Raw genomic sequence first — 21,263 nt, forward strand, 5'->3', positions numbered from 1 at the left:
TTTCACAGACTAAGTTAGTTCTTTCTTCTGTAAAGCCCCGCCCTCCTCCTCCTCCTTCTGTCCTCCCGCTCCGCCCCCACCTTCAGCTACTTTCCAGCTTCCCTCCTCTTTCTGCTGCTCCGCCCCCTGTCCTCCAGCTCCGCCTTCCCCAACTGCTCCGCCCCCTCTTCCAGCTCCTCCTCTCTTGCTCCGCCCCCCTCATCCCGCGCTCTGCCCTCCCCTCCTCGTCCTCTCCGGCCCCGCCCCTCTTCTTCTCCCGCTTGGCACTGCGCGCGCTCTGACGCTTTCCCGGAAGCGGAAACGGAGCTCTCCTCTCTTCTGACGCTTAGACGGGGCACCGGAAGAAGGCGCTGTGTCGTTTAACGGTGCTGTACGGCGTAGAGCAGGCCGTACCGGTAATTGGGCAGCGGCTGTGGTGTCTAAAACAGGTTAGTTTCTCCCGAGCGGACTTTCCCTCTAAATGGAGTGTATATATAGTGTGGGCAGACATAGGAATGGCTGAGACCGGCTGTGACAACAATTCATTGTTTGTCTTATCATCATCCTTCCCTCCCCCCTTCTCCTCTTCTCTTCTCTCATCACCACCTATAATTGTGGTACCTACACTGGGCTGTATACTTCTATACCGGATTGTATATATACACCACTGACTGCTCATTATCTCTATACTGGCCTATATATATATCTATCTATATATATATATATATATATATATATATATATATATATATATATATATATATATATATCATGGTTGGACATTTTGTATTTTTAATATATTTTAGTATTTATGTATAATATATAAATGTATTGTGGTTTTTTGTTTTTCTATATTTCTGATGTTGTTTTTTTTTTATTTTTTTATATATATATATATATATATATATATATATATATATATATATATATATATATATATATAGAGAGAGATATTATAGATAGATTGAGATATGTGTGTGTGTGTATATATATATATGTGTGTGTGTGTGTGTGTATATATATATATATGTATATGTATATATGTATATATATATCAGATCCACAAAGATCTGCCCCCGGCGCATCGTATCTGAGATGCGCTACGCCGCCGTACCTTACCTGGCTTTAAATCGAATCCGTAAAGAATTTGCGCCGTAAGTTACGGCGGCGTAGTGTATCTCAAGCGGCGTAACGTCGCGGAATTCAAATGCGGCGAGTAGGGGGCTTGTTTCATTTAAATGAAGCGCGTCCCCGCGCCGAACGAACTGCGCATGCTCCGTTCCTAAATTTTCCGCTAAATGACGTAGCAGGGACGTCATTGTTTTGACGTGGACGTAAATTACGCCCATCCCGATTCACGGACGACTTGCGCAAACGGAATTTTTTTTTTTTTTAAATTAAACGCGGGAACAACGGCCATACTTGACATAGCAGGTGTAACTATAGGCCACGAAATAGCAGCTTTAACTATACGCCGGAAAAAGCCGAACGGAAACAACGTAAAAGAATGCGACGGCCGCTCGTACGTTCGCGGATCGTCGGAAATAGCTAATTTGCATACTCGACGCGGAAAACGACGTGAATGCCACCCAGCGGACGCCGAAGAATTGTATCTTAGATCCGAAGGCGTACGAAGACGTACTCCTGTCGGATCTTACCCAGATGCCATCGTATCTTGTTTTGAGGATTCAAACTAAAGATACGACACGGGAAATTTGAAAGTACGCCGGCGTATCAGTAGATACGCCGGCGTACTCGCTCTGTGGATCTGCCCCTATATATATATATCTCATCTCTATCTCTATCTTTTGTCATTTGTTTTATCTCAAATTTTTGTGTGAGGCAGATCTATATCTCTATCTCTTTTTACATTCTTTTTTACATTTTTCACCACTTCAATCCCGGAAGAACTGTCTGCCCAATGACCGGGCCATATTTTTGCGATACGGCACTGCGTCGCTTTAACTGACAATTGCGTGGTCGTGCGACGCTGTACCCAAACAAAATTTATGTCCTGGTTTTTTTTTTCCCCCCACAAACTGAGCTTTTTTTTTAATGGTATTTGATCACCTCTGCGGTTTTTTTATTTTTGCGCTATAAACAAAAAAAGCGACAACTTTGAAAAAAAAAAAAGCAATATGTTTTAATTTTTTGCTATGATAAATATCCCTAAAAAAATGTTTTTTTCTCAGTTTAGACCGATAGATATTCTACATATTTTTGGTAAAAAAAATCGGAATAAGCGTATCGGTTTGTGCAAAAGTTAAAGCGTCTACAAAATGGGGGATAGATTTATGGCATTCTTTTTATAGTTTTTTTTTATTAGTAATGGCGGCAATCTGTGATTTTTTATTTTTTTAATAACTGCGACATTATAGCGGACACTTTTGACGCTATTTTGGGACCATTGTTATTTATACAGCGATCAATGTTATAAAAATGCACTGATTACTGTGTAAATGACACTGGCAGGGAAAGGGGTTAAAGTGGGGGTTCACCCAAAAAAAATGTTTTAACATTACATTCAGCCGAGTTGTTAGAATGACAATCGGCTGTTTCTTTTAATTTCCTTGCCGTACATACCGTGTGTGTGTGTATATGTATATGTGTGTATATATATATATATATATATATATATTAGTGTTTGTGTTCACCGCGGCTTCCGGGTATGTAATATGCGGGACTGGGCGTTCCTAATTGATTGACATGCTTCCGACCGGCGCATACAGCGCGTCACGAGTTGCCGAAAGAAGCCGAACGTCGGTGCGCAGGCGCCGTATAGAGCCGACTCGCAGTCCGGCTTCTTTCGGCAACTCGTGACGCGCTGTATGCGCCGGTCGGAAGAATGTCAATCAATTGGGAACGCCCAGTCCCGCAGATTATACCCGGAAGCCGCGGTGAATATATATACAGTGATGAAAATAAGTATTTGAACACTCTGCTATTTTGCAAGTTCTCCCACTTGGAAATCATGGAGGGGTGTGAAATTGTTATCGTAGGTGCATGTCCACTGTGAGAGACATAATCAAAAAAAAAATCCAGAAATCACAATGTATGATTTTTTTAACTATTTATTTGTATGATACAGCTGCAAATAAGTATTTGAACACCTGAGAAAATCAATGTTAATATTTGGTACAGTAGCCTTTGTTTGCAATTACAGAGGTCAAACGTTTCTTGTAGTTTTTCACCAGGTTTGCACACACTGGAGGAGGGATTTTGGCCCACTCCTCCACACAGATCTTCTCTACATCAGTCAGGTTTCTGGGCTGTCGCTGAGAAACACGGAGTTTGAGCTCCCTCCAAAGATTCTCTATTGGGTTTAGGTCTGGAGACTGGCTAGGCCACGCCAGAACCTTGATATGCTTCTTACAGAGCCACTCCTTGGTTATCCTGGCTGTGTGCTTCGGGTCATTGTCATGTTGGAAGACCCAGCCTCGACCCATCTTCAAAGATCTAACTGAGGGAAGGAGGTTGTTGCCCAAAATCTCGCAATACATGGCCCCGGTCATCCTCTCCTTAATACAGTGCAGTCGCCCTGTCCCATGTGCAGAAAAACACCCCCAAAGCATGATGCTACCACCCCCATGCTTCACAGTAGGGATGGTGTTCTTGGGATGGTACTCATCATTCTTCTTCCTCCAAACACGGTTAGTGGAATTATGACCAAAAAGTTCTATTTTGGTCTCATCTGACCACATGACTTTCTCCCATGACTCCTCTGGATCATCCAAATGGTCATTGGCAAACTTAAGACGGGCCTTGACATGTGCTGGTTTAAGCAGGGGAACCTTCCGTGCCATGCATGATTTCAAACCATGACGTCTTAGTGTATTACCAACAGTAACCTTGGAAACGGTGGTCCCAGCTCTTTTCAGGTCATTGACCAGCTCCTCCCGTGTAGTCCTGGGCTGATTTCTCACCTTTCTTAGGATCATTGAGACCCCACGAGGTGAGATTTTGCATGGAGCCCCAGTCCGAGGGAGATTGACAGTCATGTTTAGCTTCTTCCATTTTCTAATGATTGCTCCAACAGTGGACCTTTTTTCACCAAGCTGCTTGGCAATTTCCCCGTAGCCCTTTCCAGCCTTGTGGAGGTGTACAATTTTGTCTCTAGTGTCTTTGGACAGCTCTTTGGTCTTGGCCATGTTAGTAGTTGGATTCTTACTGATTGTATGGGGTGGACAGGTGTCTTTATGCAGCTAATGACCTCAAACAGGTGCATCTAATTTAGGATAATAAATGGAGTGGAGGTGGACATTTTAAAGGCAGACTAACAGGTCTTTGAGGGTCAGAATTCTAGCTGATAGACAGGTGTTCAAATACTTATTTGCAGCTGTATCATACAAATAAATAGTTAAAAAATCATAAATTGTGATTTCTGGAATTTTTTTTTTGATTATGTCTCTCACAGTGGACATGCACCTACGATGACAATTTCAGACCCCTCCATGATTTCCAAGTGGGAGAACTTGCAAAATAGCAGGGTGTTCAAATACTTATTTTCCTCACTGTGTATGTGTATGTGTGTGTGTGTGTGTGTATATATATATATATACACACACATACGGTATGTACAGCAAGGAAATAAAAAAAATGGCCTAATGTCATTCTAACAACTCGGCTGAATGAAATGTTAAATTTTTTTTTTGGGTGAGCCCCCGCTTTAAACAGTAGGGGGCGATGAAGGGGTTAAGTGTGTCCTAGGGAGTGATTCTAACGGTGAGGGGGGTGGGCTACCAGTGACATGACGGCGATTACTGCTCCCAATGACAGGGAGCAGTAGATCGCTAACATGTCACTAGGCAGAACAGGGAAATGCCTTGTTTACATAGGCATCTCCCCCGTTCTGTAGCTCTGTGTCACGATCGTGGGACACCGGCGGACATAGAGTTTGCGGTCACGGAGTACGCAGCAGGCCCACACCCACTAAGCCGCAATTTAAAGGGGACGCCCATTTGCGCAGCCCTGCTATTGTGCCGACGTATATTGTCGTGCGCTGGTCGGCAAGTGGTTAACTGACATGTGACCCTGTACACAAACAAAATCCTATTTTTTCCCACAAATAGAGCTGTCTTTTGGTGGTATTTGATCACCTCTGCGGATTACTTTTTTGCGCTGTAAACAAAGAGCGACAATTTTGGAAGAAAAAAAGTTTTTCTTTTTATTTTTATTTTTTTGCTGTAATAAATATCTAAAAAAAAAAAAATGTATTCATCAGTTTAGGCCGATTGTATATTCTACATATTTTTGGTAAAAATAAAATCACAATAGGCATACGCCTATATACATATGTTGGTTTCCACAAAAGTTATCACGTCTACAGACTATGGGATCGTTTTAGGCACTTTTATTTATTTTTTGTTGTTTTGACTGGTAATGACGGCGATCTGCGATTCTTATCGGGATTGCGGCGGACAGATCAGACACTATTTTGGGACTATTAACATTTATACAGCGATTAGTGCTATCAATAGCCACTGATTAATGTATAAATGTCACTGGCAGCGAGGGGTTAACTGTGTTCCCTCAGTGTGTTCTAATTGTAGGGGGGGCTTACTGGGACATGACAGATCACTGTTCCCAATCACTGGGTCACTAGGCAGAATAGAGAATTGCATGCAGATGGCGGACATTGTGCCCGTGGGCATGCTCGCCCGCTATCCTGCTTTTACGGACTGACTTACAGTTTACACACACACAGCTCCCGGTCCTGTCAGGGGAGAAATGCCTGACCGTCTGTTCATACAATGTATGAACAGTGATCAGTCATTTCCCCTAGTGTGGCCACCCCCCTACAGTTAGAACACACCCAGGGAACATGATTAACCCCTTCCCCGCCCCCTAGTGTTAACCCCTTCCATGCCAGTGGCATTTTTATGGTAATCAATGCATTTTTATAGCACTGATCGCTATAAAAATGCCAATGGTCCCAAAAATGTGTCAAAAGTGTCCACCATAATGTTGCAGTACCGAAAAAAAATCGCTGATCGCCGCCATTACTAGTAAAAAAAAAAATTGGGGTTTCAAGCTTTGAAGAACACGATCACCCATTGGATCAAATAGGCAATTATGGAAGTTTACAAAAATTTTAAGAAGGCGTGCCCCTTCTCCCCGATGTCTACTTCTCGAGCTGGGGCAAGGCCAGAACAAATTTGCAGAACAGCGACATGGTGAAGCTACTTGACTTTCAATAAACAATATAGGCTGGACCTTCTCTTGGCACAAGATCAAGCATTCAGGTGAAAGGTCCTCCAGGCGGTACCCCCCCCCCCCACCCCCCCAATTCTGACAAGTTCTCGTTGATCCTGTCCTGGACAGACGACTGGCGAAAACCAGAGTTAGATTTACCGATAACTGTTTCTCAGAGTCGTCCAGGACAGCAGGGATCCCCTCCCAATATGATGTCAACTTTTTGGACAAGTTTTTTTTGTTGTTTCAGAAGTACTCGGATAAAAGACTGAGGGAGGGGGATGGTGGCCGCCCTTTAAAGACTTAACTATTTGTGTTTCCTCCGGAGGTGGAGCCTGTCTCTCCTGTGCTGTCCTGGACGACTCCTAGTAACAGAGTTACTGGTAAGTCTAACTGTTTTGTTTTTTTCTAGCAAAAAATACAGATATTTACAATGTTTACAAAGGTCTTAAAGTGGATAAAAACTCTTAAGATATTCCACTTGACAAAGTGGCTCGCGACAGAGAGCCATTGGTTTATGTGCTGTGAGTAGAAATATGGACAGAGGGCGCTAGACCACTCAATAATAAATTGTTAATAAATAAAGTGATCCTGTGGAAGAAAATTGCATCAAATATAAATACAAAATCTAAAATAAATTGCAAAACATCATAAATGTCTCTATGTTATGACCACATGACATTAAGTCCCAATCTTGTGAATAGTGTGTCACAACAAAGTGTCACAAAGCGTGAAAGGAATTCTTCTTGGTTGGTTTACTCTTGCTTTTTAGTGAAAAAAAGGAAAATGCCACCACCACATTCCAGTCTTCTTAACCACCCAATATCTGTGCTGTTGAGAAAAGGATGCGCTTACCAGAAGAGATAGACTACTTTATTTAAAAAGCTAGTCAATTGAGCCTATGCAGGATTGTGCCTGCATACACATCGGACAGGAAACAGATCTTAGCCTCATCCCAGGAAGTTCCAGTTAGGATATGCAAAAAAAGGCAATAGTGTAATACTGATAAAAATTTATTAAAATACAAAGTAGAAAAAAACAAAACAGCCGAAATGGCCTCTTACTGTAGGGGTGCCTACCCGGCACTGGGGCTGCAAGCGTGTCACCGCTACCTTGCGGTACGATTGGTGTGCGGGTCGTTCGATACTAATGCTACCACCGTAGCATAGCTTGGCGTCCCAGCTGACAGCTCCACGAGCAGGGGAAGGCACGTCACGTGACCGGGTCCGCCTCCGACGTACGTTTCGTTTGGTAGAACGTCTTCAGGGGGGCGTGCCCGATCACAGGTGCATGATGGTATATGTAGTCACAAAAGACTACTCATTGGTCCAATAAGTAACACATATGTAGGGAGTTTGGTCCTTAACCTCTGACTGCTGCACTTATGTGTTTTTGTTGGTTGAGGTTTCTATGCCGAGAGTGCCCGCCAAGAACATTTACTATACTCCCAGTCTCTGTGATAAGGAGCCAGTGGTGCTAACTCCAGATCGTGTAACAGTTGATCACATCTAAAACTACATTCACACAGCACCCAGGGGCAGCTATGAAGTGGAACTAAACCTATTGATTTTCAGTTGCAAAAAACTGTTTGCATACCCGGCATGCCGGGAATGTAACTGTCACATTTGCTTGAGCTCTCAACCAAACTATCAAACCATCAAATGGCTTGTGTCATAACTGATCACATGTCCCGCACCATGGAAACTGAAAATAGAAGCTGAGATGGCAGCTTCCTTGGCTGAAAAGGATAGGAGAGTTTAGACCCCTTTCATACTGCCGATGCCCATCGCGTCGGCGGTAAAACGGCGCTATTTTACCATCTGATTTTCTGGTGCATTTCAGCCGCTAGCCAGGCACTTTTAACCCCTGCTAGTGGCGGTGAAAGGGCGCATTGCCCGGCGGTATGGCAGCGCTGCCCATTGATTTCAATGGGCAGGAGTTTACCGCTGCTAATGCGCTCCAAAGAAGCTGCTGGCAGGACTTTTGCTGACGCCCTGCCAGCGCACCGCTCCAGTGTGAAAGCCCTCCGGCTTTCACATCGGAGACAATAGAGCAGCTGTTTTAGGGCGGATTGCAGGCGCTATTTTTAACGCTATAGCGCCTGCAAAATCCCCTCAGTGCGAAAGGTGGTGTCGGCGGTAAAGCGCCACTATTTTTAGCGGCGCTTTACCGTCAATTTTGCGGTGCGTTTTGGCTGCTAGCGGGGCAGTTTTACCCCCACTAGCAGTCGAGAAAGGGTTAAATACCACAGCAAAGTGCCTCGGTAAAGCCTGCAGTAATTTCACTGGGCAGGAGTGGTGGAGGAGCGGTATACACACACCGCTCCAAAGATGCTGCTAGCAGGACATTTTTACCGTCCTACTAGCGCACGCTCCAGTTTGAAAGCAGCGGCTGTTTCAGGTCGGTTTGCAGGCGTTATTTTTTGCGTTTATAGCGCCTGCAAACCGCCCCAGAGTGGAAGGGGGCTAACTAGTTCCAGGCTGAGCCAATTCTGACATTTATCTCATACATGTAAAATGCTTTTTTTTTTTTTTTTTTGCTAGAAAATTACTTGGAACCCCCAAACGTTATGTATATTTTTTTAAAGTGGAACTTTACCCATAGCAACGTGAAAAAAATTAATGTTTACCAAGGAACATACATTCCACATTAAAGCGGTAGTAAACCACTGGGTTTTTATATATATATATATATATATATATATATATATATATATATATATATATATATATATATATATATATATATATATATATATATATATATATATATATATATATTTGCACCCTGAAAAAATGTATGATGTGCTAGTAGAGCTGCATGAATAATAGTTAAAAAAAATCACCACCTTGATTCAACCCCCCTTACAATCTTAAAGGAGTTGTAAACCCTCCTTCTGTGCTGCAGCTGCCCACCAAAACCCCCTTTTTTATACCTGAACCTGGTTGTTCCAGCAACGGGGACGAGCACTCGGCTCCAGATGTCGTCTTTGGCTCCCGCTGCGGTCAATCAAATCCAGTGAGGATGATGGCCGCTCTGTGTAAAACCCTTGCACAGAGCAGGTAAGTATGACATGTTTGTTATTTAAAAAAACAAAACCGGAGATTTACAATGACTTTAATTTTGGCATTTCCACGATTCTATGTACACAGTGCAAAGCTGTTCTCTGCTCAGAGCTGTAAAAAAAAAAAAAAGCTGGGAAATGTATATCAACATAGGTTTGTGCCTGAAACCTTCTGCCACAAAGTCATTTCGAGGGATGAGACCAAAATTTAGCTTTTTGGCCACAACCATAAACACTACATTTGGAGAGAAGTCAGCAAGGCCTATGATGAAAGGTACACCATCCCTACTGTGAAACACGGAGGTGGATCGATGATGTTTTGGGGATGTGTGAGCTACAAAGGCACAGGAAATTTGGTCAAAATTGTTGGCAAGATGAATGCAGTATGTTATCAAAAAATACCGGAGGAACATTTGTATTCATCAGCCAGGAAGCTGCTCATGGTACGTACTTGGACATTCCAACATGACAATGATCCAAAACACAAGGCCAAGAAGACCTGTCATTGGCTACAGAAGAATAAAGTGAACGTTCTGGAGTGGCCATCTCGGTCTCCTGACCTCAATATCATTGAGCCCCTCTGGGGAGATCTCAGCTTATCGACACTCCAACCGCCCATCAGACATCCCATCTCCCCAGAATCAAGACGAGACACGCAGCTCTGTACTTGTTCCAAATGTAATGACACTTTAATGGTTTCTTCTCAGCTTTTTATGCAGTTACAATCATGTGACAATATTCAAAGGGACAATGAGATCTCCACCCCCCTAATCACACACCAAGGCTAATTACTAAACATTCTAGACGTGTCGGCGCCGGCCTATATTTATCATGACTAATCACTGCACATTCCTTCATTAACAGCATAACAAACAAAACACCATCACACACTGAGTTCCCTAGGCAGACGTTCCGTCTCCGCATACAGCTTGACACCTATTCACACCTCTGAGCATCAATAGGCTTTAGACAGTGTTATCACACAATTAAAGGCCTTTCAAGAGCCAGCCTTATTTAACATGTCACTAGGCTATCCAGAGAGATGAGTCACTATTGACTGGTTGGGTCACAATTAACCAACAACTTGCAATCTCTCAAGATCCTGCAATATGAACTATTATTAATGTCCCATCTCATGTAATACATGAATTATGATTTACTTGCCACCCCATGCCCAAAGGGCACAGGGTGGACTCGGACCCAAGAGTTATCAGTGACGCTGACACAGGAGTATCCCCCATCCTCACAAAGTCTCTGGGTGTCACGGTCATCCTGTTACAGGGTCATTTGGGTAGTTTTTGTTGCCATTATGATTTAAAAAGAGTAAACACAGTTGATTGGTAATAAATGGCTTCAGCCAAACACTAATCATGTAAACTTCTGAGCACAGCTGGTGCAACGGATCAAAAAACTCACGGTTCGTATCGTTCCTCGGATCAGAGTCACGGATCGGATAATTTTTCGGATCTGCAAAAATAAAAAATCTCCCCCACTGTAATATCCACATCTCCCCCACTGCAGTGGCGTCACTAGGGTTGGTGTCACCCACCAACCAACTATAGTCCCCCCTCAGTACAGACCGTCTCCACCAGTATTGACCCCCCTCCTTCAAAAAAAAAACATGCTTCTCATTTTATCTAGAATCGTGTAGCTCCATGTGCTAGTATGCAATACATACTAGCACATTATGTTAAACTTGCCTGAAAACAAAGCCTTCCAGCTGTCACCGCTGCAGGCATTCTCATTTTGACCCGGTCTTCCTTCCGGGTCCATGGACTCCAGGTGTGTGACTGGCCGAAGCAGCAATGACTTCACTCCCCTGCATGCAGTGGCCGTTCCTTTAGAGTCCATGCGCCGGTGATATCCTTGGCTGCATGTCTAATAAACTCCTAAACGTGCACCTACAGTACCTATGGGTAAGCCTTATTAATTGCTTACCTAATAGGTAAACTCCCATAGCGGACTTTTACCTATTAGGAGTTTACTCCCACTTGAATAATTATGCTACCAAAATAATTGTGTGCTGTAACTTTCCTCCAGCATTGTTCCTCCTTGCTGGAGGTGGCCATTTTGTTGAAGCCCAGGGCCCCTGAACAGCATTAAATCATAAATTTGAACTAAACTCATCGATTTAACAGTTTCAAAATAGTTACATTCCTGGAATGCTTTCAGTGCTAACTGTCACATTTGCTTGTGTCTTTTTTTTTTTTTTTTTTCAAATCAACTTTTTTTTTTTTCAAATCAACTTTATTGCTATCACAAAGGATGAAGAACATCCCTTGTGATAGCATGGGCTGTCACAGGTCCCCTTTATGGAGAAATCTGGGGTTCATTAAACCCCTGATCTTTTGACCTCTAAAGAGATTGGTTTGAGCAGATGCTTTCACAAGCCGGTAACTGTTTGTTTGTTTACATTAGACTGAAACCAGAAGTGACGAGATCCCTTTATGCTGCCGCCTGTAAAAGTGATCCAGTGGCTGTATAGCTGCTAGGATCACTTTTTCATAAAACAGAATCTCCAGCTGAAATACTAGGAGCAGCCGCACTAGAGATAAATTCCCCAAACGTGTTCAGAAAAGAACATCCTGGCCCTGCCTCACAATTAGTAGCAGTGTTATCAGGCCTATTGATTGGGCAACCCAGCAGCCAACTGAAGAAGCGCACAAGGTAGGTGACTTTGTTGCTGCTAATTGTGAGACGTTTAGTGCTACATGATTCCAAACGCACTGAAAAGACAGATTTGGGCCTCATTCAAACTTTTGCACCTATCCCTACACCTGTGTGAAGGGTTGTCTGCACATGTATTCATGCAAACCCGTGCAGACGGCCTGTTCAAAGCAATGAGAGGTGGCCAGCTTCACGGATTTCCAAGCACATCCTGCAATGCGCATCTGTAGCTCTGATGCATGTAGCAGAATGCAGACCAACTGCATTCTGATCGGTGCATCAGGTCTGTATAAGTGTATGCTCTGGGACTCTATGGAAGAGCTGTGCGGGTCCGTTTAACCCGGTCATCGACTTAAACATGCTGCCTGCACAGAACACCCGTGCATCCCATGCGGGTGAAGACCTCTCTTTACAGGGGTGTACAGATAGGCCCTAGAGTTTACAGATTCTAATCCCATGGTGCCCCACCTGCAGCCCTTTGGCACATTTTGCTCAACTCTGGAGACCTCTGAAGACATTAATCTGTGTTTCACAATTTCCCTGTTTATAGTCGTGATTTCCATCAGCCACATTTAATAGGTCTCCCATCTATCAGAGTCTCTTAAAACATGTACCAGGTTTCCAACATTTCTTATAGCCTGTTCAGTCTCTGACCCTCTCTTGTATCATGTCCGCAGTCCCTGACCCTCTCTCTTGTATATTGTCCGCAGTCCCTGACCCTCTCTCTTGTATATTGTCCGCAGTCCCTGACCCTCTCTTGTATCATGTCCGCAGTCCCTGACCCTCTCTTGTATATTGTCCGCAGTCCCTGACCATCTCTTGTATCATGTCCGCAGTCCCTGACCATATCTTGTATCGTGTCCGCAGTCCCTGACCATCTCTTGTATCATGTCCGCAGTCCCTGACCATCTCTTGTATCATGTCCGCAGTCCCTGACCCTCTCTTGTATCATGTCCGCAGTCCCTGACCCTCTCTTGTATCATGTCCGCAGTCCCTGACCATCTCTTGTATCATGTCCGCAGTCCCTGACCATCTCTTGTATCATGTCCGCAGTCCCTGACCATCTCTTGTATCATGTCCGCAGTCCCTGACCCTCTCTTGCATCATGTCCGCAGTCCCTGACCCTCTCTTGCATCATGTCCGCAGTCCCTGACCCTCTCTTGCATCATGTCCGCAGTCCCTGACCCTCTCTTGCATCATGTCCGCAGTCCCTGACCCTCTCTTGCATCACGTCCGCAGTCCCTGACCCTCTCTTGCATCACGTCCGCAGTCCCTGACCCTCTCTTGCATCACGTCCGCAGTCCCTGACCCTCTCTTGCATCACGTCCGCAGTCCCTGACCCTCTCTTGCATCACGTCCGCAGTCCCTGACCCTCTCTTGCATCACGTCCGCAGTCCCTGACCCTCTCTTGCATCACGTCCGCAGTCCCTGACCCTCTCTTGCATCACGTCCGCAGTCCCTGACCCTCTCTTGCATCACGTCCGCAGTCCCTGACCCTCTCTTGCATCACGTCCGCAGTCCCTGACCCTCTCTTGCATCACGTCCGCAGTCCCTGACCCTCTCTTGCATCACGTCCGCAGTCCCTGACCCTCTCTTGCATCACGTCCGCAGTCCCTGACCCTCTCTTGCATCACGTCCGCAGTCCCTGACCCTCTCTTGCATCACGTCCGCAGTCCCTGACCCTCTCTTGCATCACGTCCGCAGTCCCTGACCCTCTCTTGCATCACGTCCGCAGTCCCTGACCCTCTCTTGCATCACGTCCGCAGTCCCTGACCCTCTCTTGCATCACGTCCGCAGTCCCTGACCCTCTCTTGCATCACGTCTGCATTCTCTCACCCTCTCTTGCATCACGTCTGCATTCTCTCACCCTCTCTTGCATCACGTCTGCATTCTCTCACCCTCTCTTGCATCATGTCTGCATTCTCTCACCCTCTCTTGCATCATGTCTGCATTCTCTCACCCTCTCTTGCATCATGTCCGCATTCTCTCACCCTCTTTTGCATCATGTCCGCATTCTCTCACCCTCTCTTGCATCACGTCCACAGTCCCTGACTATAACCTGTTGTGTGTCTGCTCTCTCAGCTAATGAATTGTCACAGAATTTTATGTGCATCCCTTTGGTGATGATGAGGGGCCGTGCTTGAAGCCACCCATATCAACATTGCTGACCACCACTGCTCTTATCTCTCTGGCTAAATGTGCCCCTTTTTCAGTGTGTTCATAATGAAATGTACAGCAAGAAAAACATGAATGTATTTACCCCCCCCTTTTTTTCCCCTCTCTCTTTCAGGTTGGGATTGAGCCTCGCCTACCCTGGCTTGCCATGCTAACGCAGAACTCTCTGTCCTTGAGATTTTGAGGTGGAAAGATGGCCAAGGTGGTTGATATCATTGTGCTGGATGATGGCGATGATGATGAAGAAATACCATCCTGTTCCCCTATAGCATCCTATTCCCCTATAGCATCCTGTTCTTCCCCTAAGGCATCCTGTTCCCCTAAGGCATCCTGTTCCCCTAAGGCATCCTGTTCCCCTAAGGCATCCTGTTCCCCTAAGGCATCCTGTTCCCCTAAAGCAAAGGAAAGTCCACCTGAGCCTCCACCAGCATCTGAGCCGCAGAACAGTGGAAATAAAGATGGCGGAAACACCCATAACAAGGCCTCGATGAGTGCAGAAAACCAAAAACTTTTTGAGGAGGTATTTGCACACTTTTTTTGTTCATTCTTAGTGAGGTCCATGCTTATTTCTAGCTAACCCCTTACCTTTGGTCAAATCTATGATTGCTACTGTCCTGCTCCTATGTTCTCAGGCTGTTTCTTTTTAAAGTGGTTTTAAAGTTTTTTTTTACCTTCATGCATATGCATGAAGGTAAAAAAAACCTTGTGAGCAGCAGCCCCCCCCCCACCCCAATTTTTGCCTGATCCAACAATGTGCACAAGAGCAGCGGCTCTCTAGGGTCTCTGCCGCCTCATTGGCTCCTACTACTGTTGATCACAGGCAGTGAGCCAATGAGGGGAGGGCAGTGGCGGGGCTGAACCACGCTGTGTGTCTAAATGGATAGCTGCTTGCTATGGGGGCACTTGCCAGGAGCGCCAACAGGGGACCCAAAAACAGAGGGGTCGGGGCTGCTCTGTGCAAAACCACTGCACAGAGCAGGTAAGCATGACATTTAAATAAAAAAATCAAACTTTATTATTACTTTTAACCACTTAAGGACCGACTATATACGTCGGCAGAATGGCACGGCTGGGCACATCCGCGTACATGGCTCTTTAAGCGACCCGGTCCAAAGCTCCGTGACCGTGGGACTCGCGGACCCGATCGCCGCTGGAGTCCCGCGATCAGTCCCCGGAGCTGAAGAACGGGGAGAGCTGTGTGTAAACACAGCTTCCCCGTTCTTCACTGTGGCGCTGTCATCGATACTGTGTTCCCTTTTATAGGGAACCACAATCAATGACGTCACACCTACAGCCACACCCCCTACAGTTAGAAACACAAATGAGGTCATACATAACCCCATCAGCGCCCCCTTGTGGTTCACTCCCAAACTGCAATTGTCATTTTCACAGTAAACAATGCATTTTTTGCTGTGAAATTGACAATGGTCCCAAAAATTGTCCGAAGTGTCCGCCATAATGTCGCAGCCACGAAAAAAATCGCTGATCGCCGCCATTAGTAGTAAAAAAAAAAAAATTAATAAAAATGCATTAAAACTATCCCCTTTTTTGTAAAACACTATAAATTTTGCGCAAACCAATCGCTAAATGTTTATTGCGTTTATTTTTATTTTTTCCAAAAATAGGTGGAAGAATACGTATCGGCCTAAACTGAGGAAAAAAAATTATGTTTTATATATTTTTGGGGGATATTTATTATAGAAAAAAGTAAAAAATATTGTTGTTTTTTTTTCAAAATTGTCGCTCTATTTTTGTTTATAGCGCAAAACCTAAAAACTGCAGAGGTGATCAAATACCACCAAAAGAAAGCTCTATTTGTGGGGAGAAAAGGACGCCAATTTTGTTTGGGAGCCACGTCGCACGACTGCGCAATTGTCAGTTAAAGCGACGCAGTGCCGAATCGCAAAAACTGGCCGGGTCCTTTTAGCTGCCTAAAGGTCCGGGTCTTAAGTGGTTAAAGTGGATGTAAACCCGAAAAAATAATTTTTTGATGTCACAATGTAGGGTATAAGATTTTCTATCATCTGTGCCCAGTCTTGCCACACAGAGTTAATCCAGCTCTGAGCAATCCTCTTTTATTGTTCAGTGAAATAAAACGGACTTGCAGAGAAAAATCTAAGTCCGTTTCGCCCTCTTGCTGTGAGTGACAGGTTATTTACATATCTCGTGCACTAGCCTGGAGACAGAGGCACATCCTGTGTGAAAAGTTCACAATTCACATCCCCCTCCACTCCTCTCCCTTCCAGCTCTCCCAGGATTGGCTGCATTTGCAGTGTTTTGACTGGATGTTTCTTATCATGGGGTGTGATCCACAGTTCAGTGTGATGAGGAAAGGCCTGTATAGTGCAGTGAAAACAGAACAGGAAGCAGAATATACACAGACGAGTGATCTGATTTAGGTTAAATGTATCTAGTGAGAGCTGGGCAGAGGAGAAGCTCGAGTGATCTGATTGTTATATTGCAGTGTGTGTGTCACCTGATCACAGTTGCAGCATCAGGTTTTTTACATATCTCATGCACTAGCCTGGCGACAGGTATTATTAATTCCCACCCCCACTCCTTTTCTTAAGTCATGTGGTTACTTTTCTGGATTTTGACTGGATGTTGGTGATCATAGCAGAATTTAGTGTAAGGAATACACAGGACAAAATGTATGTTGACAAGGGGAGTGTAGAGGTGGGCGGGCAGTCTACTGACTTTTACCACTCCACCCACCGAGCTCCAGCTAATGTCACAGAGGCAATCCAGGCTCTACAGGAATCCCGACAATAATGTTGGGATCTACCCAGATGCCTGACCAGCAGCTGACTCGGCCTCTCGGCGCACTGCTGAGAGCCTACGCCAACTGCTCTCGCCCCCTGCACAGTCAGATGCTCCAGTGAGTGCTGGAGGGGCAGAGCACAGAGCGGTGATCAGCGGTTTTTGATTGCTCAGCCCTTTGTGTAGACTTGGCAGCCATCTAGGTAAGTATAAATGTTTGTTTTCTATTCCTGCACTTCACTTTAAAAATAAAAGGGGGGGGGGGGGAAGGGCGGGGTAGTAATTGGTCATGAAGATTGCACTGACAGCAGATTTGCTTTGTTGGCATGAGAAGCTCAATGGAGATGTAATAAAATCTGTACAAGGGAAAGATACAGGTTGGGTATGCAAAGCATGTAATATGTAATTAACAAGGGGGGGGGGGGGGGGTGAGAGAGTAAATAACCTAGAAACGGATGTGGATAGGATAGAAAAAGGGAGGGGCGGATGGGTGCACGAGCCACTTCACCTTTCTGGAATAAAATCTTTGTCTCGTAAACAGAAGGTGCATCTATGACACTTTCTTCTCCTAATGAGAACGTCTAATGATCCCTTCTTTTGTTTCATCCATCTGTCTGTGTAATCTGATCTTTCCTGCACCTCATGTCTATTTCACAGCATAGTGGGGAAGGAGACTGTGGAATGCTGGTGCTATGCTTTGCTTGGTGCAAGTGATATTATTTCTTATATACAGTATCTCACAAAAGTGAGTACACCCCCCACAAATTTGTAAATATTTTAGTATTTCTTTTCATGTGACAACACTGAGGAAATTACTTTGCTGTAAAGTAGTGAGTGTACAGCTTGTATAACAGTGTAAATTTGCTGTCCCCTCAAAATAACTCAACACACAGCCATTAATGTCTAAACCGCTGTCAACAAAAGTGAGTACGCCACTAAGTGAAAATGTCCAAATTGGGCCCAAAGTGTAAATTTTGTGTGACCACCATTATTTTCCAGCACTGCCTTAATCCTCTTGGGCATGGAGGTCACCAGAGCTTCACAGGTTGCCACTGGAATCCTCTTCCCCTCCTCCATGATGACATCACAGAGCTGGTGGATGTTGGAGACCTTGCACTCCTCCACCTTCCGTTTTGAAGGAGACTCCACAGATGCTCAATAGGGTTTAGGTCTGGAGACATGCTTGGCCAGTCCATTACCCTCAGCTTCTTTAGCAAGGCAGTGGTTATCTTGGAGGTGTGTTTGGGGTCGTTATCATGTTGGAATACTGCCCTGCGGCCCAGTCTCTGAAGGGAGGGGGTCATGCTCTGCTTCAGTATGTCACAGTACATGTTGGCATCCATGGTTCCTTCAATGAACTGTAGCTCGCCAGTGCCGGCAGCACTCATGCAGCCCCAGACCATGACACTCCCACCACCATGCTTGACTGTAGACAGGACACACTTGTCTTTGTACTCCTCACCTGGTTGCCGCCACACACACCTGACACCAAATAAGTTTATCTTGGTCTCATCAGACCACAGGACATGGTTCCAGTAATCCATGTCCTTAGTCTGCAAACTGTTTGCAGGCTTTTTTGTGCATCATCTTTAGAAGTGGCTTCCTTCTGGGACAGCAGCCATGCAGACCAATTTGATGCAGTGTGCAGCGTATGGTCTGAGCAATGAGAGGCTGAATCCCCCCGCCCCCACCTCTGCAGCAATGCTGGAAGCACTCATAGATCTATTTCCCAAAGACAGCCTCTGAATATGACGCTGAGAACGTGCACTCAACTTCTTTGGTTGACCATGGTGTGAAGGACTTTTTGCCTATGTGCTTCAGTCTAATGCTCTCCCTGCTAACTTAGTGCTGTGGGTTAGAGGTAACAGGTGTTTCATGTGTGATTCATCTCTCTCTGTGAACACTGTTCATATGTTAAATAAGGCTAGCTTTTGAAAGGCCTTTAATTGTGTGATAACCCTGTCTAAAAACCTAGTGATACTCAGAGGTGTTAATAGGTGTCAAGCTGCATGCAGGGACGAAATGTCTGCCTAGGAAACTTAGTGTGTGAAGGTGGTTTGTTGTTTAAGGAATGTGCAGTGATTAGACATGATAATTGTCGGTCGGTGCCGACCTGTTTAGAATGTTTTAGTAATTAGCCTTAGTGTGTGATTAGGGGGGGTGGTCGAGATTTCATTGTTGCTTGAATGTCTTGGACTGTATAAAAAGCTGAGAAGAAAAACATTAAAGTCTGTCTTGTTCTAGCAGTAAGCCTGGACTAATGTGTGGCTTAATGGGCAATCTCAGGAATATCCCTCCTCGTGGAATATTGGGTGATGTTCTTATGGAAGAAGGGAATCTTTGACGGGGATATCATACCGATACCGTCACACATGGCAAGGCCTATTCGGAGTGGAACTTGTCCTGTTAAACCGCTGTATGGTCTTGGCCACCGTGCTGCAGCTCTGTTTTAGGGTTTTGGCAATCTTCTTATAGTCTAGACCAGTGATGGTGAACCTTGGCACCCCAGATGTTTTGGAACTGCATTTCCCATGATGCTCAACTACACTGCAGTGTAGCTGAGCATCATGGGAAATGGTAGTTCCAAAACATCTGGGGTGCCAAGGTTCACCATCACTGGTCTAGACCATCTTTATGTAGAGGAACAATTCTTTTTTTTTTTTTTTTTTTTTTTTTTAGATCCTCAGGGAGTTCTTTGCCATGAGGTGCCATGTTAAACTTCCAGTGACCAGTGTGAGAGCGATAACACCAAATTTAACACACCTGCTCCCCATTCACACCTGAGACCTTGTAACGCTAATGAGTCACATGACACCAGGGAGGGAAAATGGCTAATTGGGCCCAATTTGGAGATTTTCACTTAGGGGTGTACTCACTTTTGTTGCCAGCGGTTTAGACATTAATGGCTGTGTGTTGTTAATTTGAGGGGACAGCAAATGTACACTGTTATACAAGCTGTACACTCACTACTTTACATTGTAGCAAAGTGTCATTTCTTCAGTGTTGTCACATAAAAAGGTATAATACATTTTTTACAAAGATGTGAGGTGTGTGTGTGTGTGTATATGTATATATAATATGTATGTGTGTGTATATATGTGTGTGTGTATGTATGTATGTATGTATGTGTATATATATATATATATATATATATATATATATATATATATATATATATATATATTAAATATTTTTTACACACACTTTTTTATTTTTTTTGCTGAAAGTGAAAGGCAATGGCTTTGAGGGGGTTAGCACCTGTGGTAAGAGGTTTTTCAGTTTTGTGATGGGAATTTCCCCTAACATCTGCACCCTTTATGCTTTCAGTTTGTGGACTACTGCTCCAAGTTAACCGCCGAACATCCAGAGGTCATACCCTTCCTTCAAAAATGTCACTCCAAGGCCAACGCTAGCTACCTTTCCTCTGTTGAGTTCCGCAACACTTTGGGTCGCTGTCTCGCCCGTGTGCAGGGCAAGCAAACAAAGCTTTATGTTTACATCAACGAACTGTGTACTGTGCTCAAGAATCATTCCGAGAAGAAAAAAGTCCCCCTGCGAACGCAACCGGCCCCTCCACAGCGTGACAAGACGGAAGCTGGATTCCCAAAGGAATGGGTAGAAACTGAAAACTCAAGGGAGGAGGTAGAAACAGAAAATACAAATGAGGAGGTACCGGAAAAGAAAGCGGGATCCAAGCATCAGATCCGGCGCCTCGAGAGCCTTTTGCGGCTTTACGCTCAGGAGATCCAGAAGCTGCAAGAGAAGGAGCTTAGTCTGGATGATTTGGATGATGAGGACTCGACATACATTCAGGAGTCGAGGCTGAAACAGAAAATGATACGTATCTATGAGAAACTCTGCGAGTTGAAAGACTGCTCTAGCCTCACGGGTCGGGTTATAGAGCAACGGATAGAGTACAAGGGCACCCGATACAAGGAGGTCAATCGCCGCCTGGAAAAGTTCATCAATAACACCAGAGATGTCTTCCCGGATTATGGCGACGTCCTTAAGGTGGTGCAGAAAGCCAATGAAAGGCATAACCTGACTCTGACACGCAAGCAAGTGCAAAGCATAGCACAGGACGCTTTTCGGGACCTTGGGAACAAGCTCAAAGACCGGAGACATTTAGACTTGGTGTATAACTTCGGTTCTCACCTGACTGATCCCTACAAGAGCGGTGAGTGCGTTTAGAAGAGATTGTGTTAGTGTGGAAAGTTAAAAATGCTTTTCTCTTTCGTTCATAGACGGACACAGCCTTCATTGACCTTAGGGTTATGCTTCTTCCTACCAGGAGATCAGAGTAACAAAGTCCCTAAGGTCAATGAAGGCTGTGTCCGTCTATGAACTCGGAGAAATGGATTTTACGGTGAGTACAAAAATCCTTTTTTCTCTTTCGTTCATAGACGGACACAGCCTTCATTGACCT

General features: G+C 44.7%; 1 protein-coding gene across 2 annotated transcripts in view; it reads left to right on the forward strand.

Annotated features, from left to right (window-relative positions):
- The first annotated feature begins 275 nt into the window (after window positions 1-275).
- Window positions 276-21,263, forward strand: part of DAXX (death domain associated protein) — a 69,690-nt gene continuing 48,702 nt past the window's right edge. The window contains exons 1-3 of one of the 2 annotated variants that reach the window (XM_040324956.1): window positions 276-428; window positions 14,193-14,597; window positions 20,165-21,014. In XM_040324956.1, coding sequence (XP_040180890.1) covers window positions 14,271-14,597; window positions 20,165-21,014 — 1,177 coding nt within the window. In that variant the 5' untranslated portion in view covers window positions 276-428; window positions 14,193-14,270. The remainder of the gene's footprint in view (window positions 429-14,192; window positions 14,598-20,164; window positions 21,015-21,263) is intronic. The other variant, XM_040324955.1, reaches the window with a different exon arrangement.

This window comes from Rana temporaria, chromosome 9 (assembly GCF_905171775.1).
Source record: "Rana temporaria chromosome 9, aRanTem1.1, whole genome shotgun sequence".
NCBI classification, from domain to species: domain Eukaryota; kingdom Metazoa; phylum Chordata; class Amphibia; order Anura; family Ranidae; genus Rana; species Rana temporaria.